We start from the raw sequence: 27,344 nt of genomic DNA on the forward strand, positions 1-27,344 counted from the left end.
CTGCCATCTGACTGGCAGTGTCTAGGTTTCTGGGGCTGTGTGACAGGTCATGAACAATCCTCCACGGCATAAAGTTACCTATCTACCACCAATATATACTGTAGCAGTCTGGTGATTCATGAGCTACAGTGGCCTGCCATCATTAAAAGGTACAAGTGCCTAGGGGCTAGCAGCTAGGAGATAAGCACTAGGGCCTAGAACCTAAGAGTAAGTTTGGGATTGGGCCTGTGTCTGTCCTACCGTTGTCCTCCCTGCGTATCTTCTTACAGGGGCTCTCATCCGAGTCGTCGTCAGACATCTCCATCTCCTCCTCCCGTCGAATCCCCATGATCTCCTCACAATGGGCGTTCCGCAGCTCCTGTCACATCACAACACAAGGACACAAACAGGGCAAGGACCCCTCAGTGTCTCAGTCCTATACACCCAACCAGATGCCTGTCTAAAGATGGTTTCAACCAGACTGCCCTTTTAAGGATGGTTTCTAACTTAATATATTGTACCTGTGGACAGAGTCTGTGGTGGAAGAGGATTCAATTACCCCTAGACAGAACTATGGTCAACTGAGTCATTCCACCTCAAAAAGCACAAGAAAGAGGATTTCGACACCCACCATCTCCCCCAAAGTTCCCGAGCATGGCTTGCTGAAATGACATGGAATCACCCAATTTGTTTTCCTTCCACAATGGTTAAGGTTAGGATTTAGGGGGTAAGGTAAACTGATCCTAGATCTGTGCCTATGGGCAGTTTGAATGCTTCCTTTTTTTCACATGCTAAAGACAGAGGAGCATATAAATCATCTCATTCTCCCAGCTGCTCTGATAACTAGTACTGTCTCAGCTGTGAGGCTGTCTAATACCACCACTGTGAAATCTCTCCTCAGATAGAGTAAATGTGCTTAGCAATGACTCAACTAGGGGAGAGAGCGATAGAGTTATGAGAGGGAAATGGAGAGAGAGAGAGAAAGGGAGAGAGGGTTGGAGGGAGAGTTTTGTTATGTGTGACTGTGAGCACAGAAAGCCTCAGCTGCAGCACTGAACCAGCCAGAGCCTTTTTCTTAGAAGCTACAGTAGGGCATGAAGTCTCAGAAATCCAATGGTGTTCAGAGCCTTATCTGATCTCATGATTTCTGCCATCTCCATTATCAGTTCATAATAAAACTGTAATTTCATACTACTGTCATGGAGGATGTTGATACTGACATCAGTAGCTAATTAATTCACAGCCATTTGTCATAGTTAATCTATGACGGTTCAGGGTGCAGACTTTCCTTACTTTAACTACTTGAACATTTACCAAGCATACTACTGACCCTTAACAAAGGATTTCACAATGGTGGCATGCTAGCAAGACTCACTCCATAGTTTTACTGTTAGTGTCTCTTCTTCCAAATCAATGCCTTACCTCTGATTGCTTTGAGAATAGACATAGCATGATTCCTTTCTTACTGACTTGACTTAGAGACAGGTATGAACATAGAGGGCTTACAGTATGAATGATCATATAAGGTTATAGAGATTCTCCAGTGCTTTTGTATACTTTTTAGCCAGTAGTTCTGAAGGTAGTGCTCACGAGCCAAAAGTGGTCCCCGAAAATACGTCACATATGTGCAGAGATGTGCACCACATCATTGCTCTCTCTCTCTCGCTCTGCTGTGTGTGCATCTTGCTAGCTGTCACTTAAATGGCAAGGGGCTAAAGCTCATTGGCTAGAACTCTAATTGCTAGGGGGCTGGCGCAGCACAGCATCCAGAAAAACAGTCGCTTTCAAACTAGGGATTTCGTGCCTAATTGAGGTAATTCTGCAGATAGATAATGCATGTATGACCTACACATTGACACATCCAGCCCAAAGCGGGAGGTTTAAAAAATACTTAGTAGTTGCCAAAGTTCTGGAGCATGTCTTTAACATTTGCCTGGATAATGCTGGCCCCCACAGATAGACACTCTCAAATACCTGGTCATTACTTTTAATTCACTTCAATAAATCGTCATGGTCTCCATATGGCCAAATCAAGACCAAGGGGGTGTAAAATAATCAATGATTCAGATCTAGGTTTGTGCAATGTTTCTACAACCAAATATATCCCCATTCTATGAGATCAATAGGATGTTTTTGTTTAGTTCTAATGAAAGTGATAACTAACATGTGTTTCCCTCCTGTAGAGAATATTCCAGCATGCTGACTTGTTATAATTCCAATGAATTATTGATCTGTCTTAACCCTGGAAGCCTCTGTTGCCATAGCACCCACTCACACTTTCTAGGAGGCGTCAGATCTTTAGTTACTGTCATCTGCGCGCGCGTGTGTGTTTCATCAATGTGAGAAAAAGTCTACGAATAGTACTGTAGGAGAGTAACACACAGCATCCGTAGATCAGAACAACATGGCTGTCTGTCCATCTGTCTGTGTATCTGTGAGGGCACAGCAGTCTGCAACAACGGCAACATGAAACACAGTAGCACTCAATCCTTCTAGAGTGTCTGTCTGTCAATCTCTCCTGTCCTGAGGGGTCCAAACATGACAAGGAATAAGGGGGTAAGGAGAGAGTACCAACCTCACACTGCTTTCTCCAAATGTCTATGTTCTTGCGCTGCGCTTTAGTGAAATGGTCCCATGCCTTCTGCCTGGAGGCAGCGGTGAACACAGCCGTGATCTGCTCAACTTGGGGTGAACAGGAGAGTCAAGACAAGACAAGACTTTATGTAGAGCTTAGATCCTACTGTACCACCCAGGCACAACACCACAGAGAAGACACTAGGAGCTTCATCCTGCCAGCCTGGGTTAGTGGATCCCATTGCATTTACCTGTACCACCCACCAACATATTGAGAATCATTGTGTGGGCTGTGATTTTTACACATTATTTTTGTTGGTTTGTAGGGCCTCATATGTTAAATGCTGGTCGTAGTGTAACCTGGTGTCTCCTTCACGGTGCTGTACAGTACTTACATCTCATACCTGCTGATTCAGTTCCTTCAGGACTGACAAAGACAACATTCTACAATGGATGGCTCGCTTTGTGATACTAGACATACTATTGAATTTACATAAAAGGAGTATTTTGTCATTAATCATTCATAACTCTTTTGAAAATGTTGTATTTACTGTAGTCATCACTATTCTCCCCACCAGTAGAATAATGTTACCTTTAAAGCTTGGCTCTGTTCTGATTGCATACTGTCATATTTATCTTCAATAAACAACAGGAACTTTAAATAGTGTCATTATTACTACTGGACAAGAGCACTGTGACCAGGTCAACATTAAAGCTACACCCCCTCATCATCCTCTACGTCTACTCCGGTGATTTAATTCATATCTCTGGACTTTGCTTCATGGATTTTCATATTAAAGCAACAGCAGAGGACTATTTAGCTCAGTTTTTCTTCTCAGTGTTGAGCATAAAAAAATTACAATAAAATGATGACTATTTAAACAGTAATTAGCCATTGATCAATCTTGTTGTTGTCTCATTGTCTTTCCAGATGGTATTTCATATCATTTCAATATCAGTCCATAGTGTACATTGACATTGTTTGAGAGTGCCTGCTGGAGGGATACTGTTCTATGATGCCTACCTGGGAGGTACAGTAGGTAGATCAGCTGGTCCTCTCCTGTAGAAAGCTCCAGACAGACACACAGAGGTTTCCTCAGGACACTGTACTGTCCTTACCTCTGTCTGGTCTCTGACTACTGTCACCCTCCTAACTATAGGCTCATCACCGCACAGCTGTATAGAACAACTGGTCTTTAGTGCTATGTGAGAGGTACCTGTAGTGCACTGTGTCTAGGAAGGGTTTATGAGAATAAAGTGTTACAGGTAGAGGGAGCGTGTATTAAAAGGTAGTGCAGAGTGTGTCTAGTTAGATGCTTACACTGAGTCAGTATGGCCAGCAGGGAGTTTTTAAACGTCTCCTTGGCTAGCTCCATCTCTTCCTCGTGCTGGGCCTTCTCACTCATCAGCCTCCGGACGTGGCTATTGGCTGACTGGATCATAGAGTAGAAGTGATTGGCCGACCGCCGGTTGACCTCACCACGGTCGATCCATGTGAATAGGACCGCAGTCGCTTCACTGAACTTATGGTCATCTGGAGGGGGATGATGGGGGAGAAGGAGGGGAGAGGTTTAAGGCTGGGGGTTTAAAACAGTGAAGCTGAAAGCCTATGAAAATGCACTTGGGTAGTCCATGAAATAAATGATATGGCCATGTACTTTGAAGAAATTCTACTTCTATCTTCCCCTCCATGCTTCAGTCCACAGAAACTGAACAGCATGGCGAGATTAACTATCAGACTGTTTCATATCCTCTGAGTGCCTGTGGATGAGACCACAGTCTGCTCTGAACACAAAATGCATTTCTGGGTTTGAATCAGCAGAAACTGGTTGTTGAGCGAGTGTATCCTCTTTAACTGTCTGTGTCTCGGTGGGCCTTTGTCAAGTGCATTCTTCACATTTGAATAATAATTGAAACGTGCCAAAGAGCCGTGTCCGATCGCACAGCGCAGAGTGAATTAGAAATCGTTTAACGAGTTCAATACCCACTGCAACACGACCTGAGAGCACACAGATGCTTGGATGAAAACACTTTCCACCTCACAGCTCTAGTCCTATTCAGGAGAGGCAGCAGCGTACAATCATACAGTCATATTATAATGCAGTCACATGAAGGTATTGTGGGCCAGCACAACACAGGGAATAATGGAAGTATATTTCCCCAGCCTTTTGAATGAATAATCAAATCAAAATATCTCACAGTGTTTGGCTATGTGTAATATTAAATGGAAAGTGTGGAGCACTAAAACTCTCTATAGTAATAGCCAGTGGTGTAGTGTAGGGTAAACCTTTTTTATTCTGTGCGAGCGTTTACCTACCTATCACAGAAAATGTGTGACACACAAACAAACAAATGCACACACATACACTCTCTTTCTCGCCATCTACCCTCCCCTCCTCTTTCTTTCATCTGTGACCACCAGTTAGACTGTCTCTACTGCTGCAGCCTCAGTGTGAAGGCTCATAACATCCCTTCATAGCAGCAGCAGCTGTATTTGTGTTGAGAGAGAGACAGAGTAATGCTCTGTAATGTGGTAATGAACATGATTAAGCTATTTACCCGCCTGAGAATGTAAAAGCATTAACCAGAGGCTGTTTGAATGAATATGATTATGGAGAAACAGAACACTTTCAAACACCACTCTGAACAGTGAGCAGAGACAGTGGAACCGCGGGACAAGAAGGATAGCTCAGAGAGGGAGAATGAGAAAGAGAGAGGGGGAATATTAGCAGGAAAGCACAGAATGGGAAAAGAAAGCACCAGAGATGGAAAAGGAGGCAGGACAACCCACATTTCCCACCAGCAGAAGACGAGGAAATCTAGGAATTCTGAGCTCCAGGGAACGTGATGAAGGGAGGGAGGGGTGGGAAATAAGGGTAGGGGGTGTGATGGGGTGGTTACTGGTCAGAACACAGCATGACATCTCCCAGCCGTGACCCATCACATTATCATACGCTTCATAGAGAGATGATAGATGAAAAGACTCTCTCTGCCTCATATCTATTGTATCAATGTGCCTCCTCCTAGAGTCCATCTCTGAATGTCTGTTTTGACTGAGATAGGAGAAGGAAATGGAGAGAGGGAGGGGGGGGATGTCGATAAGGCATTGTGATGCAATTGGTTTCATTTCAGCACTCTCTCTCTCTTTCTGCCTCTCTCTCTCCATATTGAGCTGTATTGGAGATGTCTGATGCCCTTTGGGCTTTCTCAGCAGAGAGAGAGAGAGAGAGAGAGAGAGAGAGAGAGAGAGAGAGAGAGAGAGAGAGAGAGAGAGAGAGAGAGAGAGAGAGAGAGGCAGTCGGGATGCACCATGTGGGGAGAAAGAGAGGGGGGAGTGGAGCTGACTAGTGCTGTGATGGCTGATGAGGTAGAGGGGCCAACAGAGTCAAACTCCCCTGTCAGATAGATGCAACCTGAGGCTGCTTAGGAAAGAGGGAACAGAGGGAAGAGACCTGCCTCAGGTTATTTACGTCTCTCTGTCCATTCGGTAAAGAACAGACAATAACACAGCATGATGTCATAGCTCTTTGTCCAGGAATGTTCACATGCTGCTATGATGGTTAGTGTAACACAGTAGATGGATATTGAAGGGAAGGGAAGCCATGACTGTATTTATCATGCAGAGAGAGAATGGGTAGTGTGTCTGAGAGAGGTCTAGCCGACAGAGTGAGATCAATAACTCATTTAGATGATATAAGAAATTAGAAACGAAAACTGTATTTTTGTAACACAACATTATCATGTCCGATTATTTTTCTTCAATATCAAATCACCATAACATCAGGGGAATGTTTAATTGCTCTGTCTGTACTACACTAAGATAACAATCATGAGAATGTATGTTCAATTGTTTCCATACTGTGTGTAATACAGTGTGCAGCTTGGACCAGTGTACATAACATTACACACATTACATGCCACCATGACCCATCTGCAGCACACACACTGAGCATCAGCTGTGGGATGGGTGGGACAGCTGGACATGACACAGAACATCCAGACAACATCAGTACTTTATCATAAAAACCAAACAACCAACCAAACAGAATCTGGGCTCTGAACGATCATCCTCATTGGTCCTCTCACCTTTCAATCTCTCCGCCAGCAGTCCTGCCTCGTGGTCTGAGAAGTGCATGATGGGAGGTGGCGAGGGTGGTCGGAAGAAGTCTTCGTGGATCATCTGTCGGTGTCGTTCCTCCCTGGCCAGCAGCCTCTGTTGACATTCCCACTCATACAGGTCGTCTCTGGCCTGAGCAAAGTCCACATGCATCCTCCCTGAGTCCTTCTTATCTGTACTGGAGCCAATACGCATCCGGTAGCCTGGGGACACAGGGCATTTAGAGGTCAGATACACTAAACGCAACAATACAAAGACATTCAAAACACGTACACGTACACAGACACAAACATACATACTGTGGACAACTGATACAGTGCCTTGTAAACGTATTCATCCCCCTTGGCGTTTTTCCTATTTTGTTGCATTACAACCTGTAATTTAAATGGATTTTTATTTGGATTTCATGTAATGGACATACACAAAATAGTCCAAATTGGTGAAGTGAAATGAAAAAAATAACTTGTTTCAAGAAATTCTAAAAAATAATTAACGGAAAAGTGGTGCGTGCATATGTATTCACCCCCTTTGCTATGAAGCCCCTAAATAAGATCTGGTGCAACCAATTACCTTCAGAAGTCACATAATTAGTTAAATAAAGTCCACCTGTGTGCAATCTAAGTGTCACATGATCTGTCACATGATCTCAGTATACATACACCTGTTCTGAAAGACCCCAGAGACTGCAACACCACTAAGCAAGGGGCACCACCAAGCAAGCGGCACCATGAAGACCAAGGAGCTCATCAAACAGATCAGAGTTGGGTTATAAAAAAATATCCGAAACTTTGAACATCCCACGGAGCACCATTAAATCCATTATTTAAAAATGGAAAGAATATGGCACCAAAACCTGCCAAGAGAGAGCCGCCCACCAAAACTCACAGACCAGGCAAGGAGGGCATTAATCAGAGAGGCAACAAAGAGACCAAAGATAACCCTGAAGGAGCTGCAAAGCTCCACAGTGGAGATTGGAGTATCTGTCTGTAGGACCACCGTACACTCCACAGAGCTGGGCTTTACTGAAGTGACCAAAAAAAGCCATTGCGTAAAGAAACAAATAAGAAAACACGTTTGGTGTTCACCAAAAGGCATGTGGGAGACTCCCCAAATATATGGAAGAAGGTACTCTGGTCAGATGACACTAGAATTGAGCTTTTTGGCCATCAAGGAAAGCGCTATGTCTGGCGCAAACCCAATACCTCTCATCACCCCGAGAACACCATCCCCAAAGTGAAGGATGGTGGTGGCAGCATCATGCTGTGGGTATGTTTTTCATCGGCAGGGACTGGGAAACTGGTCAGAATTGAAGGAATGATGGATGGCGCTAAATACAGGGAAATTCTTGAGGGAAACCTGTTTCAGTCTTCCAGAGATTTGAAACTGGGACGGAGGTTCACCTTCCAGAAGGACAATGACCCTAAGCATACTGCTAAAGCAACACTCAAGTGGTTTAAGGGGAAACATTTCAATGTCTTGGAATGGCCTGGTCAAAGCCCAGACCTCAATCCAATTGAGAATCTGTGGTATGACTTAAAGATTGCTGTACACCAGCGGAACCCATCCAACTTGAAGGAGCTGGAGCAGATTTGCCTTGAAGAATGGGCAAAAATCCCAGTGACTAGATGTGCCAAGCTTATAGAGACATACCCCAAGAGACTTGCAGCTGTAATTGCTGCAAAAGGTGGCTCTACAAAGTATTGACTTTGGGGGGGTGAATAGTAATGTATGCTCAAGTTTTCAGTTTTTTGTCTTATTTTTTGTTTGTTTCACAAGAAAAAATATTTTGCATCTTCAAAGTGATAGGCATGTTGTGTAAATCAAATGATACAAACCCCAAAAAAATCAATTTTAATTCCAGGTTGTAAGGCAACAAAATAGGAAAAATGCCAAGAGGGGTGAATACTTTCGCAAGCCACTGTATATACAGTCATGTAAACTCATACACTCAAAGTATACAGTATTACAAATGCCTACATTCTATACCCCACGTACCACCACAAAGATCATTAGCAAACCAAAAGGACAAACTTTACATTTTCAACTATTCATAATGCTAAAATATTCATCTATTCCTCCTCATCAATAGGCACACCTCCAGCCTGCATAGCTACAGTCTATTTCTGCTCCTGTCTTGGCGTAACGGCTTTAAGTGACACAAGGTCACTGTTTTTACTCCTCTACAGTGTTCATATCATTAATACATATTCTATTAAAAAGGAATACTTAAAAACTGCTGCAAATACATAGTTATGCTGACCACTGACCAGAGACGTAGAGCATCTCATTTGTATCTTGTGTGTATAGTATAGCATTTGCGTAGTATAGTATTTGTATAGTAAAGTAAAGTAAAGTATAGTATAGTATAGTATAGTATAGTATAGTATAGTATAGTATAGTATAGTACTGACCGGAGAGGTATAGGGACTTGTCCACCATGAACTCCTCACTGAAGCGGATGTGACAGAAGTTCTTCTTGCTCTTCCTGATGGCGATGATCTCACCACACTGATCAAACACCTCCCTGATGATCTCCTCGCTGGCGTTCTCCGGCAGACCCCCGACAAACACTGTCTTACACCCTGGGGGCCGCTCCCGCGTTGACGGAGGAGGCAGGTCTGGAACAACATGCATGCTCAGGTCACATCTGGTGACAATTCTTGTGACCACAGTCCATTTATGAACGTATTTATATTAATTTAGATGGAAAGGATAGAAAAGCATGCAAGTGTGTGTGTGTGTGTGTGTGTGTGTGTGTGTGTGTGTGTGTATTTGTACAGTGGGGGAAAAAAGTATTTAGTCAGCCACCAATTGTGCAAGTTCTCCCACTTAAAAAGATGAGAGAGGCCCGTAATTTTCATCATAGGTACATGTCAACTATGACAGACAAATTCAGAAAAGAAAATACAGAAAATCACATTGTAGGATTTTTTATGAATTTATTTGCAAATTATGGTGGAAAATAAGTATTTGGTCACCTACAAACAAGCAAGATTTCTGGCTCTCACAGACCTGTAACTTCTTCTTTAAGAGGCTCCTCTGTCCTCCATTCGTTACCTGTATTAATGGCACCTGTTTGAACTTGTTATCAGTATAAAAGACACCTGTCCACAACCTCAAACAGTCACACTCCAAACTCCACTATGGCCAAGACCAAAGAGCTGTCAAAGGACACCATAAACAAAATTGTAGACCTGCACCAGGCTGGGAAGACTGAATCTGCAATAGGTAAGCAGCTTGGTTTGAAGAAATCAACTGTGGGAGCAATTATTAGGAAATGGAAGACATACAAGACCACTGATAATCTCCCTCGATCTGGGGCTCCACGCAAGATCTCACCCCGTGGGGTCAAAATGATCACAAGAACGGTGAGCAAAAATCCCAGAACCACACGGGGGGACCTAGTGAATGACCTGCAGAGAGCTGGGACCAAAGTAACAAAGCCTACCATCAGTAACACACTATGCCGCCAGGTACTCAAATCCTGCACTGCCAGACGTGTCCCCCTGCTTGTCCAGGCCCATCTGAAGTTTGCTAGAGTGCATTTGGATGATCCAGAAGAGGATTGGGAGAATGTCATATGGTCAGATGAAACCAAAATATAACTTTTTGGTAAAAACTCAACTCGTCGTGTTTGGAGGACATAGAATGCTGAGTTGCATCCAAAGAACACCATACCTACTGTGAAGCATGGGGGTGGAAACATCATGCTTTGGGGCTGTTTTTCTGCAAAGGGACCAGGACGACTGATCCGTGTAAAGGAAATAATGAATGGGGCCATGTATCATGAGATTTTGAGTGAAAACCTCCTTCCATCAGCAAGGGCATTGAAGATGAAACATGGCTGGGTCTTTCAGCATGACAATGATCCCAAACACACCGCCCGGGCAACGAAGGAGTGGCTTCGTAAGAAGCATTTCAAGGTCCTGGAGTGGCCTAGCCAGTCTCCAGATCTCAACCCCATAGAAAATCTTTGGAGGGAGTTGAAAGTCTGTGTTGCCCAGCGACAGCCCCAAAACATCACTGCTCTAGAGGAGATCTGCATGGAGGAATGGGCCAAAATACCAGCAACAGTGTGTGAAAACCTTGTGAAGACTTACAGAAAACATTTGACCTGTGTCATTGTCAACAAAGGGTATATAACAAAGTATTGAGAAACTTTTGTTATTGACCAAATACTTATTTTCCACCATAATTTGCAAATAAATTCATTACAAATCCTACAATGTGATTTTCTGGATTTTTTTTTCTCATTTTGTCTGTCATAGTTGACGTGTACCTATGATGAAAATTACAGGCCACTCTCATCTTTTTAAGTGGGAGAACTTGCACAATTGGTGGTTGACTAAATACTTTTTTTCCCCACTGTATGTATGTGTGTGTGTGTGTGTGTATTTGTATGTGTGTGTGTTTGTGTTTGTGTGTGTGTGTGTGTGTGTGTGTGTGTGTGTGTGTGTGTGTGTGTGTGTGTGTGTGTGTGTGTGTGTGCGCATGGGTGGACGTGTTTAACTATACAAGAATAGCAGACAAACAAACATTTGACCAACTAGGGACATTTTCTTAGTCCCCACAAGGTCAAATGCTATTTCTAGGGAGTTTAGGGTTAAGGTTAGGGTTAGAGTAAGGGTAAGGGTAAGGGTACAGGTTAGGTTTAGGGTTAGGGGTTAGGATTTGTGTGTCCCCACAACGTTAGTTGTACAAGACAGGGTGTGTGTTGGTGTGTGTGAGTCTTACTGGGGTTCTGGGGGAACAGGGTGCAGCTCTGGCAGTGGATGATCTCCTTGATGACGGGGGGACCAGGCGGAGGAGGGACCAGGCTGATACCTGCCATCATGGGGTTGATGGGAGCTAGGAGACCCAGCCCTGGATCAAAACCCTGGATACAGATAGAATCTGGAGGAGAGAGATAGGAGAAGAAGAGTTAGTCTGGAGGAGAGGAGAGGACGAGAGGGGAGGAGGAGGGGAGGGGGGAGAGAGAGTTGAGAGGAGAGGAGAGGAGCAATGAGACCCAGCCCTGGTTTAAAGGCTTGGATACAGGTAAAGTATGAAGGGGAGAGAGAGGAGAGAGAGAGAGAGAGAGAGAGAGAGCGAGAGAGATGTACTTATTAATATCTTCAGAACTGAACATGATGAGACTGGGAGAATGGACAAGACAGAAATCTCCCTGGCTGCTTGTCTCAGGCCCTATACAATCACACAGGGTCTGAGAGAGAGAACAGACACTGATCTACCTTAGAGTAGAATCCAATCTGACTGAAGCTGTCACACAAGCCTGTCACTACTGTGAGGATACAGATATAAATATTAGAATGTAGAATCGCAACTTCATATTTATGAAATCATCAATCAAGTCCTCACTGCAGATATGAGTTTGTCAGCAAAGGTGAGTGTGAAGAGCGCATGTGTAGGAGGGAGACTGATTCTATGTGATGCTGTCAGAAAGATTCCAGTGCTCAATATGTCTCTACTATCCTAAGAGGCTGCAAAGCAAAGAATCACTTCTACTGGCTGTGTCTGGCGAAGCCTCGAAGAGAAAGCGTCTAGTGTTGCGAAGCCAAGTGTGTTTTATTACAGAGAAGGAGTTTTTAAGAGGAGCTGCAAATCATTGAGGCTGGAGAGAGAAGAGAGAGAGAGAGAGAAAATATATCTGGAAGATTATCTCACATAAATATCCTGAGTCACAATCATGAATAATCTGAGATTGTGTGGATCTGTGGAAAACTCATTAAAATGTTCACTGTGATGATCTGAACAGGTAAATGACGTCTCCTCTCCCCACATTCATCATCCACTAATGCTGTTTCTCTTTTCCTCGCTTTCTTCTGCACTTTTCTTTTACCCTCCTGGTGAAAATAATTCAAGGCCGTTAGTTTTCCTCATTGGCCCTGGCCACGCTCTGTTACGTCTGCCAGTGGGAGAGAGTTCATCTCCCTGGCCCCTCTGTTACGTCTGCCAGGGGGAGAGAGTTCACCTCCCTGCCAGGGGAGAGAGTTCACCTCCCCAGCCCCTCTGTTACGTCTGCTGGGGGAGATAGTTCACCTTCCCGGCCCCTCTGTTACGTCTGCAAGGGGGAGAGAGTTCACCTCCCCGGCCCCTCTGTTACGTCTGCCGGGGGAGAGAGTTCACCTCCCTGCCGGGGGAGAGAGTTCCCCTCCCTGCTGGGGGAGAGAGTTCAACTCCCCGGCCCCTCTGTTACGTTTGCCAGGGGGAGAGAGTTCATCTCCCCGGCCCCTCTGTTACGTTTGCCAGGGGGAGATAGTTCACCTCCCCGGCCCCTCTGTTACGTCTGCCAGTGGGAGAGAGTTCACTTCCCCGGCTCCTCTGTTACGTCTGCCAGGGGGAGAGAGTTCACACTTTGTTTATTTGTCATTGTTTAATTTCTCTCTTTCTTTTCCTCTCCTCCCTCCCTCTCTCCCTCTCTCCCTCCCTCCCTCCCTCTGTTCTCACCCTCTACTCTGCAGGTTTGTGTGTACGGCTGGACGCTGGTTCGCTGGGCTCTGGATCTCCCCTCAGGAAACAGCTGCTCGTAATTACAGTGAAGGTGAGACATCATCCATTACATACTCTATAACCCCCATTATCTTTCTCCTCCTCTTCTCCCTCACTCTCTTCTCTTTCCCTTCCCTCTCTCTCCCCCAGTCTCTCTTTCCCTCTCTCTTTTCTCGCTCTTATTTCAGTTCTCTCTCTCTCTCTCTCTCTCTCTTGGAGCTGAGGTCTGTGCTCCAGGAGGATATCAGTATTAATCTGTCTTTTCCTTGGCTCTGAGGAGGGCGGATCCAGTCCAGCTGTCCAGACGTCCCTGCTGTCTCTCAGCTCATTAAGGAGGAGAAGGACTGTACAGTACTGACCCAATGGAACTACAGTGACGATGGGCCGCTCTGCTTCTTTCCTTCCCTCCATTCCTGAAGTAATCCCAGATCTGAGAGGGTTGGATAGCTGAAACCAATCAAATCAACCAGTCAAACTCTGCCTTGACTTGCGGGACGGTTGACCTAATGTGCGCAAATGTGATTAGCATGACTGTTGTAAGTAACTGTAAACGTTCCAGGACATAGACATGTCCTATATGGGCAGAAAGCTTACATTCTTGTTAATCTAACTGCACTGTCCAATTTACAGTAGCTATTACAGTGAAAACATACCATGCTATTGTTTGAGGAGAGTGCACAACAACAAAAAACGTATCATGGCAACTGGTTTGATACATTCACCTCTGAAGGTAAAGAATGTACTTACATTCAGTAATCTTGCCCTGATTTGTCATCCTAAGGGTCCCAGAGATAAAATGTAGCATAGTTTTGTTTGATAAAATCAATTTTTATATTCAAATGTAGGAACTGTGTTCTACAGTTTGAACCCCTGCTGTCTCTGGCTCCACACCCACCCCGCCCGGCCATCTAGATGTGTGAAAGTTAGTGTATAAGCTAATGATCCATCATGTCTGACATTCCTGGGAGTGTGTAAACTTACATTTTGTATTACCATATCATTTTTGTATGTTCTCTATAGTTTTGTACTTGAAAATGTATCAATTGATCAATTTGGCACATTTGGGCAGACTTGATACAAAATAGTCCAGTATTGCAATGCTTCACTGGATCAATCTGAAACTTTGGACACACACTGCTGCCATCTAGTGGCCAAAATCTAGATTGCGCCTAAACTGCAATATTATATTGTGGCCTTTCCCTTGCATTTCAAAGATGATGGAAGAAAAAAAATGGCATGTTTTTTGGTTTGTATTATCTTTTACTAAATCTAATGTGTTATATTCTCCTATATTAATTTCACATTTCCACAAACTTCAAAGTGTTTCCTTTCAAATGGTATCAAGGATATGCATATCCTTGCTTCAGGTCCTGAGCTACAGGCAGTTAGATTTGGGTATGTCATTTTAGTTGAAAATTGAAAAAAGGGTCCGATCCTTAAGAGGTTAATGCAGTGATCTTTTCCCCCCCAGTGAAATAATAGTCCTATATACACGGCTTCATATTACAATAGATTTTCTCCATACAACTCTCAGCTTTCCTGAGTTAAATCCATGTATTCAGTTATTCAGGGATTACACAAACTCAGCCTCCAAATCTCCTTCTGTGCTCATTTAATGAACCTCACAATGCAGCTCTCACAATGACATCTAAGAGCGCAACGATGCTGCTACATATAGGTACTGAACACAGTGGAACTATCCAAATCCTTATAGAAAATGATTTTGTTAATGGTAAATAAATAAAATGGTAAAGCACCTGTACATTTGAAGGAACTTTGCGTTTTTAATATAAATCCATAACTGAAAACATAATAGCAGTGAGATCAGTGTGGTTACATTTCAACCACAGACTCACTAGGGATCATGACAGAGGCCCAGACTATACGTTCCCAACATTTATAGTATGACATATATTCCATATAACAGTCCATAGAGTGGTTTATTTTGTTATAGACTTGAATAACATTAGAGAGGACTGAGAGCAAAACGTACATATTTATTAGAACCAGATGTTGGTGACATTTTCAAGCTGAGTGTTTTTCCAGCCCTGTCCTCCTTAGCTGTTGTAACAGTCTTAATGGTCTGAAAGAACCTCACTCGGCTAGTTCTCACAGTGTGTCTGTGTGTGTGTATTTGCGTGCGTGCGAATCACTGTCTTCCAGTCCTATCCACTTTATACATAATAATAATGTTATTGGTCTGGAAGAATCTGTTAGTTCTCAAAGGCCTTAGTGTGACTGGGTCCTCTTTGAAGTGCCCAAACCCTGTGTGCATGTGTGGGGTTGTACATGTGTGAGGTTGTACATATGTGTAGGCCAAAACATCATCCAGTGAAAAGAACCTGAGGAATTTTTTCCCAGCAAGAATCTATTAAGCTCAGCTAATCATCCTGAAGCTCAGTCAGGACTGATTTCCCAGACCTCTCAACACTAAATATACAATTCAAATGACCTTCCATGCCTACTTATGACAATTACATAAATATGCATGATCTGAAACCTGCTCATGAATTTTTAAATCAGCCGGATTTCTCTCTATCCTCGCTGGCTACGCTGTCAAAATGATAAAAACAATTGGATGCACACACACACCCTATTAGCATCAGCGGAGAGACAGACATGTAGTCAGGCCATTAGAAAAGAGAGCAGGGAGATTTTCTTTGTATTGTTCCTATCCTCAGTCAGTCTCTCTGCGGGGAAGGAACAACGTCTACTTAATAATGTCGTATCTAGCTGCTGATGGGGACACAACAATTAGAACCATGACATTGGGCTATTGACTAAGGAATTGTCAACTGAATCTGAATTGTTGTGATTATTGGTGCTGATTGTCAAAAGACAAATGGTAGAGGCTGTGGGAGTTGACTTGTGATATACACACAATCTTAAGGTCCTATCTTAAGTCCTTAGGTCTAACCTGTATAAAGGTGAATATTGTATTATAAGAAAACAAAGGGGATTGTATGCACCAGAATTCTGTCTCAGCACACAAACCTCCTCAAACTATCCCCCAGACTAGAACACAGTTTTACATAGAATAACACTTCTGCTGCCCAGTAAAGGGATTGGCAGCGCTGGTTTTGGCAGAGCATGCTGCATTCTGGATTCCCTGCCACAGGGGTATAGGCTAAAGTATCTATCTAGTTTTAGGGTAATCATTGACTGGCCTGCCCTGAGTAGGTGGAGTTGTGGAGGTGAAAGAGTAGTAGGATGCCACCATAGGGGCTCTTGATGGAAGTGCCCAGTTCACCTGATGCCTTTACGATCTTCTCAAACGTTTCAAAACATAGTCCATGGGGACTCTTTCCATTCTTATGGCCTCGACAATATTGAGAAATTAGAATGAAGAGTTTGTTAGCAGAGGAAAGGGGGATAAGGGAGGAGGGTGAGGATGATGAGAAGGGGTGAGAAGGAGGCCTAATGCCCTACCTGAGACCAGCTGCTGCCCGCTGAGGCCCATGGGTACGATGCCCAGGTTGTTCATGGCGGTGGCCCAGGCTCCGTGGTCGTTCACCACGTGGTCATGGACACTGAGGTGCTGCTCCGCCCCCAGGCTCCTCAGGCTCCCTACACCATCTGCTGCTGCAGAGGACAGGAGAAACAGGAGGGTTAGGAGGAGGAAGGAGAAGAGACCAGAGATGTAGTTGACATATTAGTGAAGGTGTAGTAGTCAGTGTTACAGTACGTACCGCTGGCCATAGCAGGCCCTGTGTGCTCCTCTCTCTGGCTCTACCTCTGAGAGTTCTCATCAGAACCACAGCTCCCTCAGGCTGCACACCAGACCAGACCAGACCAGGACAGGACGGAGGGATGAGAAGAAGGATAGTTGGATGGAGGGACGGAGGACTCTCCCAGTTAGAGACAGGATCCCATCTACCCTCTGCTAAACCCTGGGGAAGAAAAAGAGAGCAGTTCAGTAAAGCAGCTTAAATCAATGTTTTTCAATCAAACCATTGCAGCTTAAGATAGCATTAGAACAACACAATCAGAAATACATTGTTACTGATGTCCTATTTCCGCCCACACAGAGACAACCACGCACACATGTACACAGCAGTACATTAAGCGTTTCAGTCTTTATAGCTCCCCCTCCCCCCTTCCCCCTCTCTCTCTCTCCCCCTCCCCCTCTCTCTCTCTCTGTCACGGTTTCGGCCGAGGCGGCTCCTTCTCCTTGTTCGGGCAGGCTTCGGCGGTCGTCGTCTCCGGAGTACTAGCTGCCACCGTTCAATGTTTCATGTTTGATTGGTTTTGTCTGTTTGTTACACCTGTTTATTGTTAAGTGTTCATTAGGCACCCTATTTAGTTATCTTGTGTTTGGTCAGGTGTTGTGTGTAATTGTTCGATGTCACGTGTTGTTGTTGGTCCTCTGTTTTGTGCTCTCTGTATTCGCTTTGCTTAGAGAGTCCTGCACGTTGTGCGTACTTACTTTGGACAGTCCGGTGTGCGTTTGTTTTCGCCTATGGCCTGTTGCCGTGTTGGCTTGTACTACGGACTTCACTAAAGACATCTGTTTTCGAATCTCTGTGTCCTGCGTGTGATTCCACGTTCCCTCTACACTCAACCCTGACAGAATTACACACCATCAATATGGAATCAGCAGGAGCACCCGCACCCACCGAGATCATGGAGGAGCGCCTTCGTGGTCAAGAGGATAGAATCAACCAAATCGGGCACGCCCTGGACCGAGTGATGAACACCCTCCATCGATGGGAGACCAGCGGGGTACCCACACCCCCACCTACCGCACCATCACCATCGGTCAGCCCGCCCGTCCAACTACCGGAACCCAGTGGGTTTCGGCTCTCGCTCCCGAGGGCGTACGACGGCACCGCTGCCGGGTTCGACCCTCGGGACACGAGAGCGTTTCCGCCCTCATCTCCTGTCTCACCGGCAAGGCGTTGGAGTGGGCCAACGCCGAATGGAGGAGAATAGACGCCGCTACTATCACCTATGCGGAGTTCTCCCGCCGCTTCCGTGCAGTGTTCGACCATCCACCAGAGGGGAAGGCGGCGGGGGAGCGTCTATTCTACCTCCGTCAGGGGATGAGGAGCGCTCAGGAGTTTGCACTGGAGTTCCGGACTCTAGCGGCAGATGCAGGGTGGAATGAGCGGGCACTCATAGACCACTTCCGCTGCAGCCTCCGGGAGGACGTCCGCAGAGAGTTGGCGTGCAGGGATACTACACTCTCATTTGACCAGTTGGTTGACATGGCCATTCGGCTGGACACCCTGCTCTCTACCCGCGGACGTCCCAGGTGGGGGTCGTCCATTCCACCCTGCAGCGCCTCCGAGCCGAGCCCGATGGAGCTTGGAGGTGCTGGCGCTAGAGGAGGGAGAAGAAGGAGCCCGAGGGGGGCCGTCCCCTGCACCAACTGTGGCCGTGGAGGGCACACTGCGGCTAGGTGCTGGGGAGGGTCCCCTGGTGGAGGAGACGGTAGACCACACATTGGGGAGTCCTCCCAGGTGAGTAGGCGCCCCACTTACCCAGAGCTTTCTGTCGTACACATAACTATACCTGTTTGTTTTCCACAGGTTGCACCTCGTTCCCAGCATAAGGCGCTAGTAGATTCAGGCGCAGCTGGGAATTTTGTAGATCGCAAATTCTGTGTAGAGTTAGGGATTCCCCTCCTTCCGGTTAACAATCCTTTCCCTGTACATGCCCTAGATAGTCGTCCGTTAGGATCCGGGTTGATTAGGGAGGTCACAGCGCCACTTAGGATGGAGACGCAGGGGGGTCATGAGGAGACGATACAGCTCTATCTGATCGACTCTCCTGCGTATCCGGTGGTACTGGGGCTTCCCTGGTTGATTACCCATGATCCTACTATTTCGTGGCAAGAGAAGGCTCTTAAAGGGTGGTCTGCTCAGTGTGAGGGGCTATGTCTGGGTGTTTCCGTAGGGGCGACCTCGGTGGAGAGTCCGAACCAGATGCCCGCACTGCACATTCCACCTGAGTATGAGGATTTGGCACTCGTGTTTAGCAAGACAAGAGCGGCACGGTTGCCGCCTCATAGACAGGGGGATTGTGCGATAGACCTCCAGGCAGGAGCTGCGCTCCCGCGGAGCCATGTGTATCCGTTGTCACAGGAGGAGAAGAGGGCAATGGAGACATACATTGCCGAGTCTCTGAGACAGGGATACATACGGCCCTCCACTTCACCCGCGTCCTCGAGCTTCTTTTTTGTGAAGAAAAAGGATGGAGGTTTGCGCCCGTGTATTGATTACCGCGGTCTAAATCAGGTGACTGTGAAATATAGTTATCCGCTCCCGCTGATTGCGACTATGACGGAGTCATTACACGGGGCACGGTTCTTCACAAAATTGGACCTCAGGAGCGCATATAACTTGGTGCGCATTAGAGAGGGCGATGAATGGAAGACAGCATTTAGTACTACCTCCGGTCATTACGAGTATCTCGTCATGCCATACGGGTTAATGAATGCTCCATCAGTCTTCCAATCCTTTGTAGATGAGATTTTCCGGGACATGCAGGCGCAGGGAGTAGTGGTGTACATCGACGATATTCTGGTGTACAGTTCTACCCGGGTCGAGCATGTAGCCCTGGTGCGCAGAGTATTGAGGAGATTGTTGGAGCATGACCTGTATGTCAAAGCCGAGAAATGTCTGTTCTTCCAGGAGTCTGTCTCCTTTTTGGGTTATCAGTTGTCTGCGTCAGGGGTGAGGATGGAGGTTGACCGTGTGTCAGCCGTGCGTAATTGGCAAACCCCAACCACGGTTAAAGAGGTGCAGCAGTTCTTGGGTTTTGCGAATTACTACCGGAGGTTTATCCGGGGTTTTGGACAGGTGGCAGCTCCCATAACGTCCCTTCTGAAGGGGGGTCCAGTGCGCTTGCGGTGGTCAGCTGAGGCGGACAGGGCTTTTGGGAGACTGAAGGACCTGTTTACCTCGGCTCCAGTGCTGGCGCACCCGGATCCCACTTTACCATTCCAAGTGGAGGTGGACGCGTCTGAAGCTGGTATCGGGGCTGTTCTTTCACAACGGTCCGGCACACCACCTAAACTCCGCCCCTGTGCTTTTTATTCGAAAAAGCTCAGTCCGGCGGAGCGGAATTATGACGTAAGGGACAGGGAGCTGTTAGCCGTGGTACAGGCCCTAAAGGTGTGGAGGCATTGGCTTGAGGGGGCTCAACACCCTTTTCTCATTCTGACTGACCACCGTAACCTGGAATACATTCGGGCAGCTAGGAGACTAAATCCTCGCCAGGCTCGGTGGACTATGTTTCTAGCCCGGTTCGTGTTTAAGATCACTTACATCCCTGGGTCCCAGAACGGGAAGGCAGATGCCCTGTCTCGGCGGTATGACACAGAGGAGAGGTGCGTGGAGCCCACTCCCATACTACCTAAGTCTTGTCTGGTTGCACCGGTGGTATGGGAGGTCGATGCGGAGATCGAGCGGGCATTACGCACCGACCCTAGCCCTCCACAGTGTCCGGTGGGTCGGACGTATGTCCCGCTCGAGGTCCGGGATCGGCTTATTTATTGGGCTCACACGTCACCCTCCTCTGGACATCCAGGTATTGGCCGGACGGTGCACTGCCTTAGTACTAAGTACTGGTGGCCAACGTTAGCCAGGGATGTGAGGATTTATGTCTCCTCCTGCTCAGTGTGTGCCCAGTGTAAGGCGCCCAGACACTTTCCCAGGGGTAAGTTACAACCCCTGCCCGTTCCACAACGACCCTGGTCTCACCTCTCGATGGATTTTGTTACCGACCTTCCCTCCTCACAGGGGAATACCACCATCCTGGTCGTTGTGGATCGGTTCTCGAAGGCCTGTCGTCTCCTTCCCATGCCGGGTCTTCCTACTGCCCTACAGACCGCTGAGGCTCTATTTACTCACGTCTTCCGGCATTACGGGGTACCCGAGGATATAGTGTCTGATCGAGGCCCCCAGTTTACCTCCAGCGTCTGGAGAGCGTTTATGGAACGGTTGGGGGTTTCGGTGAGCCTTACCTCGGGTTACCACCCGGAGAGTAATGGGCAGGTCGAACGTGTCAACCAGGATGTGGGTAGGTTTCTGAGGTCATATTGCCAGGGCCGGCCGGATGAGTGGGCGAGATATGTGCCCTGGGCCGAGATGGCACAGAACTCTCTCAGCCACTCCTCCACTAAACAAACCTTTCCAGTGTGTGTTAGGGTACCAGCCGGTTCTGGCACCTTGGCATGAGAGCCAGATCGAGGCACCTGCGGTGGATGAGTGGGTGCGGCGCTCGGAGGAGACGTGGAACGCTGCACACGTCCATCTGCAGCGAGCCATCCGTCGACAGAAGACGAGCGCCGACCTCCACCGCAGTGAGGGGCCAGTGTACGCACCTGGAGATCGAGTCTGGCTCTCAACCAGAAACCTGCCCCTCCGCCTGCCCTGCCGGAAGCTGGGTCGGCGGTTTGTGGGGCCTTTTAAAGTCCTGAGGAGATTGAACGAGGTGTGTTACAGGTTACAACTGCCCATTGATTACAAAAATATTAACCCCTCGTTCCATGTGTCTCTCCTCAGGCCGGTGGTAGCTGGTCCACTCCAGGACTTTGAGATAGAAGAGACTCCTCCGCCCCCGTTGGACATCGAGGGGGCTCCGGCGTACACTGTTCGGGCCATCCTAGATTCGAGACGCCGGATGGGGGGTCTCCAATATCTCGTGGAGTGGGAGGGGTACGGCCCGGAGGAGCGGTGCTGGGTGCCGAGGAGGGACATTCTAGACCCGTCTCTTCTGACCGAGTTCCATCGTGGTCATCCTACGCGCCCTGCTCCGCGTCCTCCTGGTCGTCCCCGAGGCCGGGGGCGGCGCACGGCTGGAGCCGCGCGTCAAGGGGGGGGGGGTACTGTCACGGTTTCGGCCGAGGCGGCTCCTTCTCCTTGTTCGGGCAGGCTTCGGCGGTCGTCGTCTCTGGAGTACTAGCTGCCACCATTCGATGTTTCATGTTTGATTGGTTTTGTCTGTTTGTTACACCTGTTTATTGTTAAGTGTTCATTAGGCACCCTATTTAGTTCTCTTGTGTTTGGTCAGGTGTTGTGTGTAATTGTTCGATGTCACGTGTTGTTGTTGGTCCTCTGTTTTGTGCTCTCTGTATTCGTTTTGCTTAGAGAGTCCTGCACGTTGTGCGTACTTACTTTGGACAGTCCGGTGTGCGTTTGTTTTCGCCTATGGCCTGTTGCCGTGTTGGCTTGTACTACGGACTTCACTAAAGATATCTGTTTTCGAATCTCTGTGTCCTGCGTGTGATTCCACGTTCCCTCTACACTCAACCCTGACACTCTCCCCCCCTCTCTCTCTCTCTACAGAGGGTTGTGTGGACAGCCCAGTACATCACTGAGGCCAAGTTCCCTGCCATTGTTGTGGAAAAAAATCACTATACTTTATCAAAAATCAAAGTTCTTCCAGAGTTTTTGTAGAATCAAGAATGACTTTATTACAATTTCAACAATTTCCAGGCTAATCTTCAGATTAGGCCCCCTCTCGCTCTCTCTTCCCTAGCTATATAGTCTCCTTCACACACTAAAATCCCTCCCTCTTCAGTTTCCCGCTCTTTATCGCTCCGCCCACTTCCTTTGTCTATGATGGCGGCTAAATTAGACTTTCATTCAGTTCAGAATCAATAGTAATACAATCAATCAATCCCTTATCTTGCAAAAACACTCATGTTTAGTTTAAACTCTGTTCAACCCCGGCTCTCCCGGGCTTGACCTGAAGACTGATTGTTGAACATGACAGGTCCATACTTAAATCTTTCAAACATACACAAACCCCACCCCATCTTGCTGTAATCAATCAAGAAAATAGCCCAGGAGAGACAAAGGTTTAGTCTGAACTCTGTCCAACCCTGGCCGCTATTTCCACTTTGTTTGAGGAGAGAGGCAAAAGGCCACAGTCTGGTTTCAGTCTCTGATAAAGTAGGACAGCCATGGATTTAAGTAAGAGCGAGCCTTTCGACCCTAGGTCAGATTCCCACTTCACCCACACACACACAGTGAAATGACCCAATTAAGTTATTTGCCTAGCAACAAAGAATTCTAACTCTATGTTCGTGATTAACCCAGTTTTATCTCATAGTCCACTAAAAAATCTCCATCACCATCCAGGACCTCTATATCAGGCGGTGTGAAAAGAAGGCCCGGAAAAATCGTCAAAGTCTCCAACCACCCAAGACACTATTTTCTCTGCTGCCGCACGGCAAGAGGTACCGCTGCATCAAGTCTGACACCAACAGGCTCTTGAACAGCTTCTATCCCCAAGCAATACGACTGATAAATAGCTAACAAAATATCTACACGGACTATCTGAGTTAACCTTGTATCTTTATTAACCTTTTATATCAATCTTTGCGCTGTCGCTATGCACACTCACAGTGCCCTACACACTCACACACACACTGTCACTCCAACACACACACAAACACTCACTCCATCATTTTCTCACTCACACATAATATGCACATACATTTATCCTGACTCTACACACCCACACACCCACTCACATACAAGCTGCTGCTACTCTGTTCATAAAATCAAATGTATTTATAAATCAAATTAAATGTATTTTTTTTTTACATCAGCAGATGTCACAAAGTGCTATACAGACCCAGCCTAAAACCCCAAACAGAAAGCAATGCAGATGTAGAAGCACGGTGGCTAGGAAAAACTCCCTTATCTTATATCCTGTTGCCTAGTCCCCTTACCCCTATACATATCTACCTCCATCACTCCAATATCCCTGCACATGTAAATATGGTATTGAAACTGACTTTAAATATTTCCTGTATATAGTATGCTTACTTACTTACTTTATTGTGTATTTCATATTTCCTATTCTTATTTCATGTGTGTTTTTTTCTAGTAATACATTGTTATTGTTATTGATTATTGCGTTGTTGGGTTTTGAGTTTTGCAAGAAAAGCATTTCATTGTACTTGTGCATGTGACATTAAAACTGTCACGGATTCTGCCGAGGCTGCTCCTCCTCCTTGCTCGGGCAGGCTTCGGCATTCGTCGTCCCCGGAGTACTAGCTACTGCCGATCGATGTTTTCGGTGTTTGTCTTGTGTTGTCTAGTTAGTACACCTGTTGCATATTAGTGTTGATTGTGTAGCATATAAGTTCCCTTGTTTTACGTTTGGGCTTTGTGTGTTATTGTTCATTGTCTTGTTGATGTTCGGCCTAGCTACTACTTCGGATTACGCATATGGTGTTTTTCCCTCCAGTGTTGGAGACGTTTGTTTTGTGCGTAATGCTCAGTAAAGTAGTCAACCTGATTCTCTGTGTCCTGCGTCTGACTTCACTCGCCGCGTACACATCACCTCCTGACAAAAACTTGAAACTTGAAACTCTCTCACACTCTCATTCACACACACCTCCAAAACGAGACCCAGCTGACCAGCCACTCAGTTGCCATGACATCACATGTTATCCTGCTTTCTGTCAAATGTCTTATGGGGTGTGTCAGTGATGACCTTTAACCCCTAACCCTCCCACCTAATTACACACTCCCAACAGCCCCAGCCACAGGCATACTGTCATCTTTAAAATCAATGGTTTTGATTAGGAAAGTCCCATTTGCCTGTGAAATCTGCCAGAATTCTGATTGATCCCTGACTAACACAATGAGGTCATTTAGGAATGTGACCCTCTACAGTAAGTCAATGAACACAGGACTCTAAAGAGGATTCTATTCCATCAAGATAATGAACCACCAGTTCTTCAAGGAAAGGCTTAATAGCATTCTGTCCATGGTGTGAAAAAGCAGTTGAGATCCTATTCCATATTTCCTGTTACAAAGCTTGTTGTTCTCTGTGTGGTTTCCTAAGGGGCTGTAGTTAGCTGCAGTGTGATCTGTATTCCTGTCACGCCTCCTCCGTCATCTCAGACCACTCCCGCAGTAATTATCATTATTCAACTCTGACACCAGGAAATTAAGTCAGCCACGCTACACCATCCAGACGTAATTAAGACACAATCATATGAATAGTTTTTCATTAACAACAGTTCCCTTCCTTCAAATAGCTTTGGGATGCGAGGCCCGTTTCTGAAACTTTTCTCCTCACTAGGGTAACAAACAGTTATTTTTGGAGTTACCTGCTGTATGTCAACACATTACTGTGTTTTCAGGCTGATAGGACCTGCCACTGTCATCCCAAGCACATTACAAACACTGAGCAGTGCTAGGAATATTAATGGCACACAGACACACAGCGGAAGTAGAATTACAATCAGGCCCATAAGGGACGTAGATGAATTTCGGGATTGTGAAAACAAGTCATTGTGAGGACAGTTCCACAGTTGTCTTATAATATCTAATAACATCTTATTACAGCTTATAACTCCAGTCATGGTCAGGTATGAGGCCTATGTCATTGTTGTGACTCTGGGCTTTTAGCAGCATCAGCCCAGTCCAGAGCCTAACTACACTGAACAGCTCTATACACAGTAACCACTATCCTGTATACTGTTCCTATCCATAGACAATCATGTATCCAATGGGCCACAGCAAACATCTACTCTACTATCACACGGGGGGCAAACACTAGGCTAGATTTTCTCCTCCACTGTCTGTCTTTCGGCGCTTCTTCTCTCCCTCCCTCCCTCCCTCTCGTTCTTTCTCTTTCTCTCTATCTCTCCAGGGGGTGCCAGCGTGATGCTGAGTAGTGAGGTAATGTAGCATCACAAACATAAAGATATGCACTCCCCTCTCTCCCCCCTCTCTCTCTCTTCCCACTGCTCCTGTTCTCTCTCTCCTCTTCCCCGTCTTCACTGCAGCCTGATGGAACAGTTTAGCCTCCTGACAAGTGACAAGGCTGTTTCTCTTCACCCCTCTCCATCATCCCCCTCTCTCTCTGTCAAACCACCTCTCCGCTCCCTCGATCCCTCCCCCCTCTCTCTGTCAAACCACCTCTCCGCTCCCTCGATCCCTCCCCCCTCTCTCTGTCAAACCTCTCTTCTCGCTCCATCCCTCCCTCTCTCTGTCAAACCTCTCTTCTCGCTCCATCCCTCCCTCTCTCTGCCAAACCTCCTCTCCTCTCCCTCTAACCCCCCTACTCTGTACACTCCTCCACCTCCTCTCTCCATCGCACATCCCTCTTCTTCTGTACACTCTCCCTCATTCCCTAACCCCTTCTCTCCCTCCGATCTTTCATCTTCCTCCTCTCTCTTCTTCCTTTCCTTCTCTCTCATGGTTGTCCGTAGATATCCAACCCCGCCCAGTATTTCTTCTCACTTTCACACAGCATGAAATATTCACAGCAGAATGCGTGTCCTGTTCATTATTCAGGAGCTCACTTGACATCTCTGAATCTTTCACACACAGGCGCCGCATCACTCAGACCTGGAACCGCTGGGCACAAACACACACACACACACACACACACACACACACACACAGAGAGACACACAACAATACATACACACACTCAGGAAACACAACAATATACCCACATTGAACACAAGCATGAAGGACAGCAGGCAAACGTTATAGGGAAAAGGTAAACATTTCCAGGACAGAGGACGGCTCTGTTCCAAGCTGAATGTAGCATACTACATAGAATGAATCCATGTACTGGGCATGCATCCTAAGTGGTATGCTAGTATGAATAGGATGGACATACTTAGGTAAATGTTAGTAACAGGACAGTGTGGTAGCGGGAGAGAGATCTAAATGTGCTCCACATACTGTATGTGGCTGGTGCTTATCAGGCCCAAATGTTAAACAGGATGTCCATATCTAAGAATAAAAAAACATTTATGAATCAACATTAGAGTTAGAAGCTTCTCACTTGTTTCAAACAGATTTGATTCCACAGAAGTGAGAAACTCCAATATGTGTCCAGCTGAATTCTCTTTGCTGTCTTGGGCAGTTCATCAAAAATATCAGAGGAAAAAGATCTCCGTCTCTCACTTCATCTATCACCATAATATTTTAGGTAACTTTTACTACTGACTTTAACATTTCAATCTTTTCCTTTTACATTGACACATTTCTTTGAGAAGACATTGAAAAAACCCTAACCCATGAGCATGAATGGTTCACTTCAGCCCAACACCCCACTGCAACACACAGCTAATTTCACACGCCATATATACAGTGAGGAAAAAAAGTATTTAGTCAGCCACCAATTGTGCAAGTTCTCCCACTTAAAAATATGAGAGAGGCCTGTAATTTTCACCATAGGTACACGTCAACTATGA

The 27,344-nt window shown here is 46.3% G+C and overlaps 1 protein-coding gene across 1 annotated transcript in view; it reads right to left on the bottom strand.

Annotated features, from left to right (window-relative positions):
* Window positions 1-16,922, bottom strand: part of LOC311119289 (ecto-NOX disulfide-thiol exchanger 2-like) — a gene marked incomplete at its 3' end in the record, with an annotated part of 30,894 nt that extends 13,972 nt beyond the window's left edge. The window contains exons 1-8 of the mRNA XM_084194010.1: window positions 16,849-16,922; window positions 16,589-16,741; window positions 11,405-11,563; window positions 9,082-9,288; window positions 6,640-6,873; window positions 3,875-4,087; window positions 2,555-2,661; window positions 241-358 (exon numbers count right to left, since the gene is read on the bottom strand). Of these exons, the coding sequence (XP_084050136.1) occupies window positions 241-358; window positions 2,555-2,661; window positions 3,875-4,087; window positions 6,640-6,873; window positions 9,082-9,288; window positions 11,405-11,563; window positions 16,589-16,741; window positions 16,849-16,858 (1,201 nt within the window). The 5' untranslated portion in view covers window positions 16,859-16,922. The remainder of the gene's footprint in view (window positions 1-240; window positions 359-2,554; window positions 2,662-3,874; window positions 4,088-6,639; window positions 6,874-9,081; window positions 9,289-11,404; window positions 11,564-16,588; window positions 16,742-16,848) is intronic.
* Between the last annotated feature and the right edge of the window lie 10,422 nt (window positions 16,923-27,344).

This window comes from Coregonus lavaretus, assembly GCF_964263955.1.
Source record: "Coregonus lavaretus genome assembly, contig: HAP1_SCAFFOLD_1792, whole genome shotgun sequence".
Lineage (NCBI taxonomy): Eukaryota > Metazoa > Chordata > Actinopteri > Salmoniformes > Salmonidae > Coregonus > Coregonus lavaretus.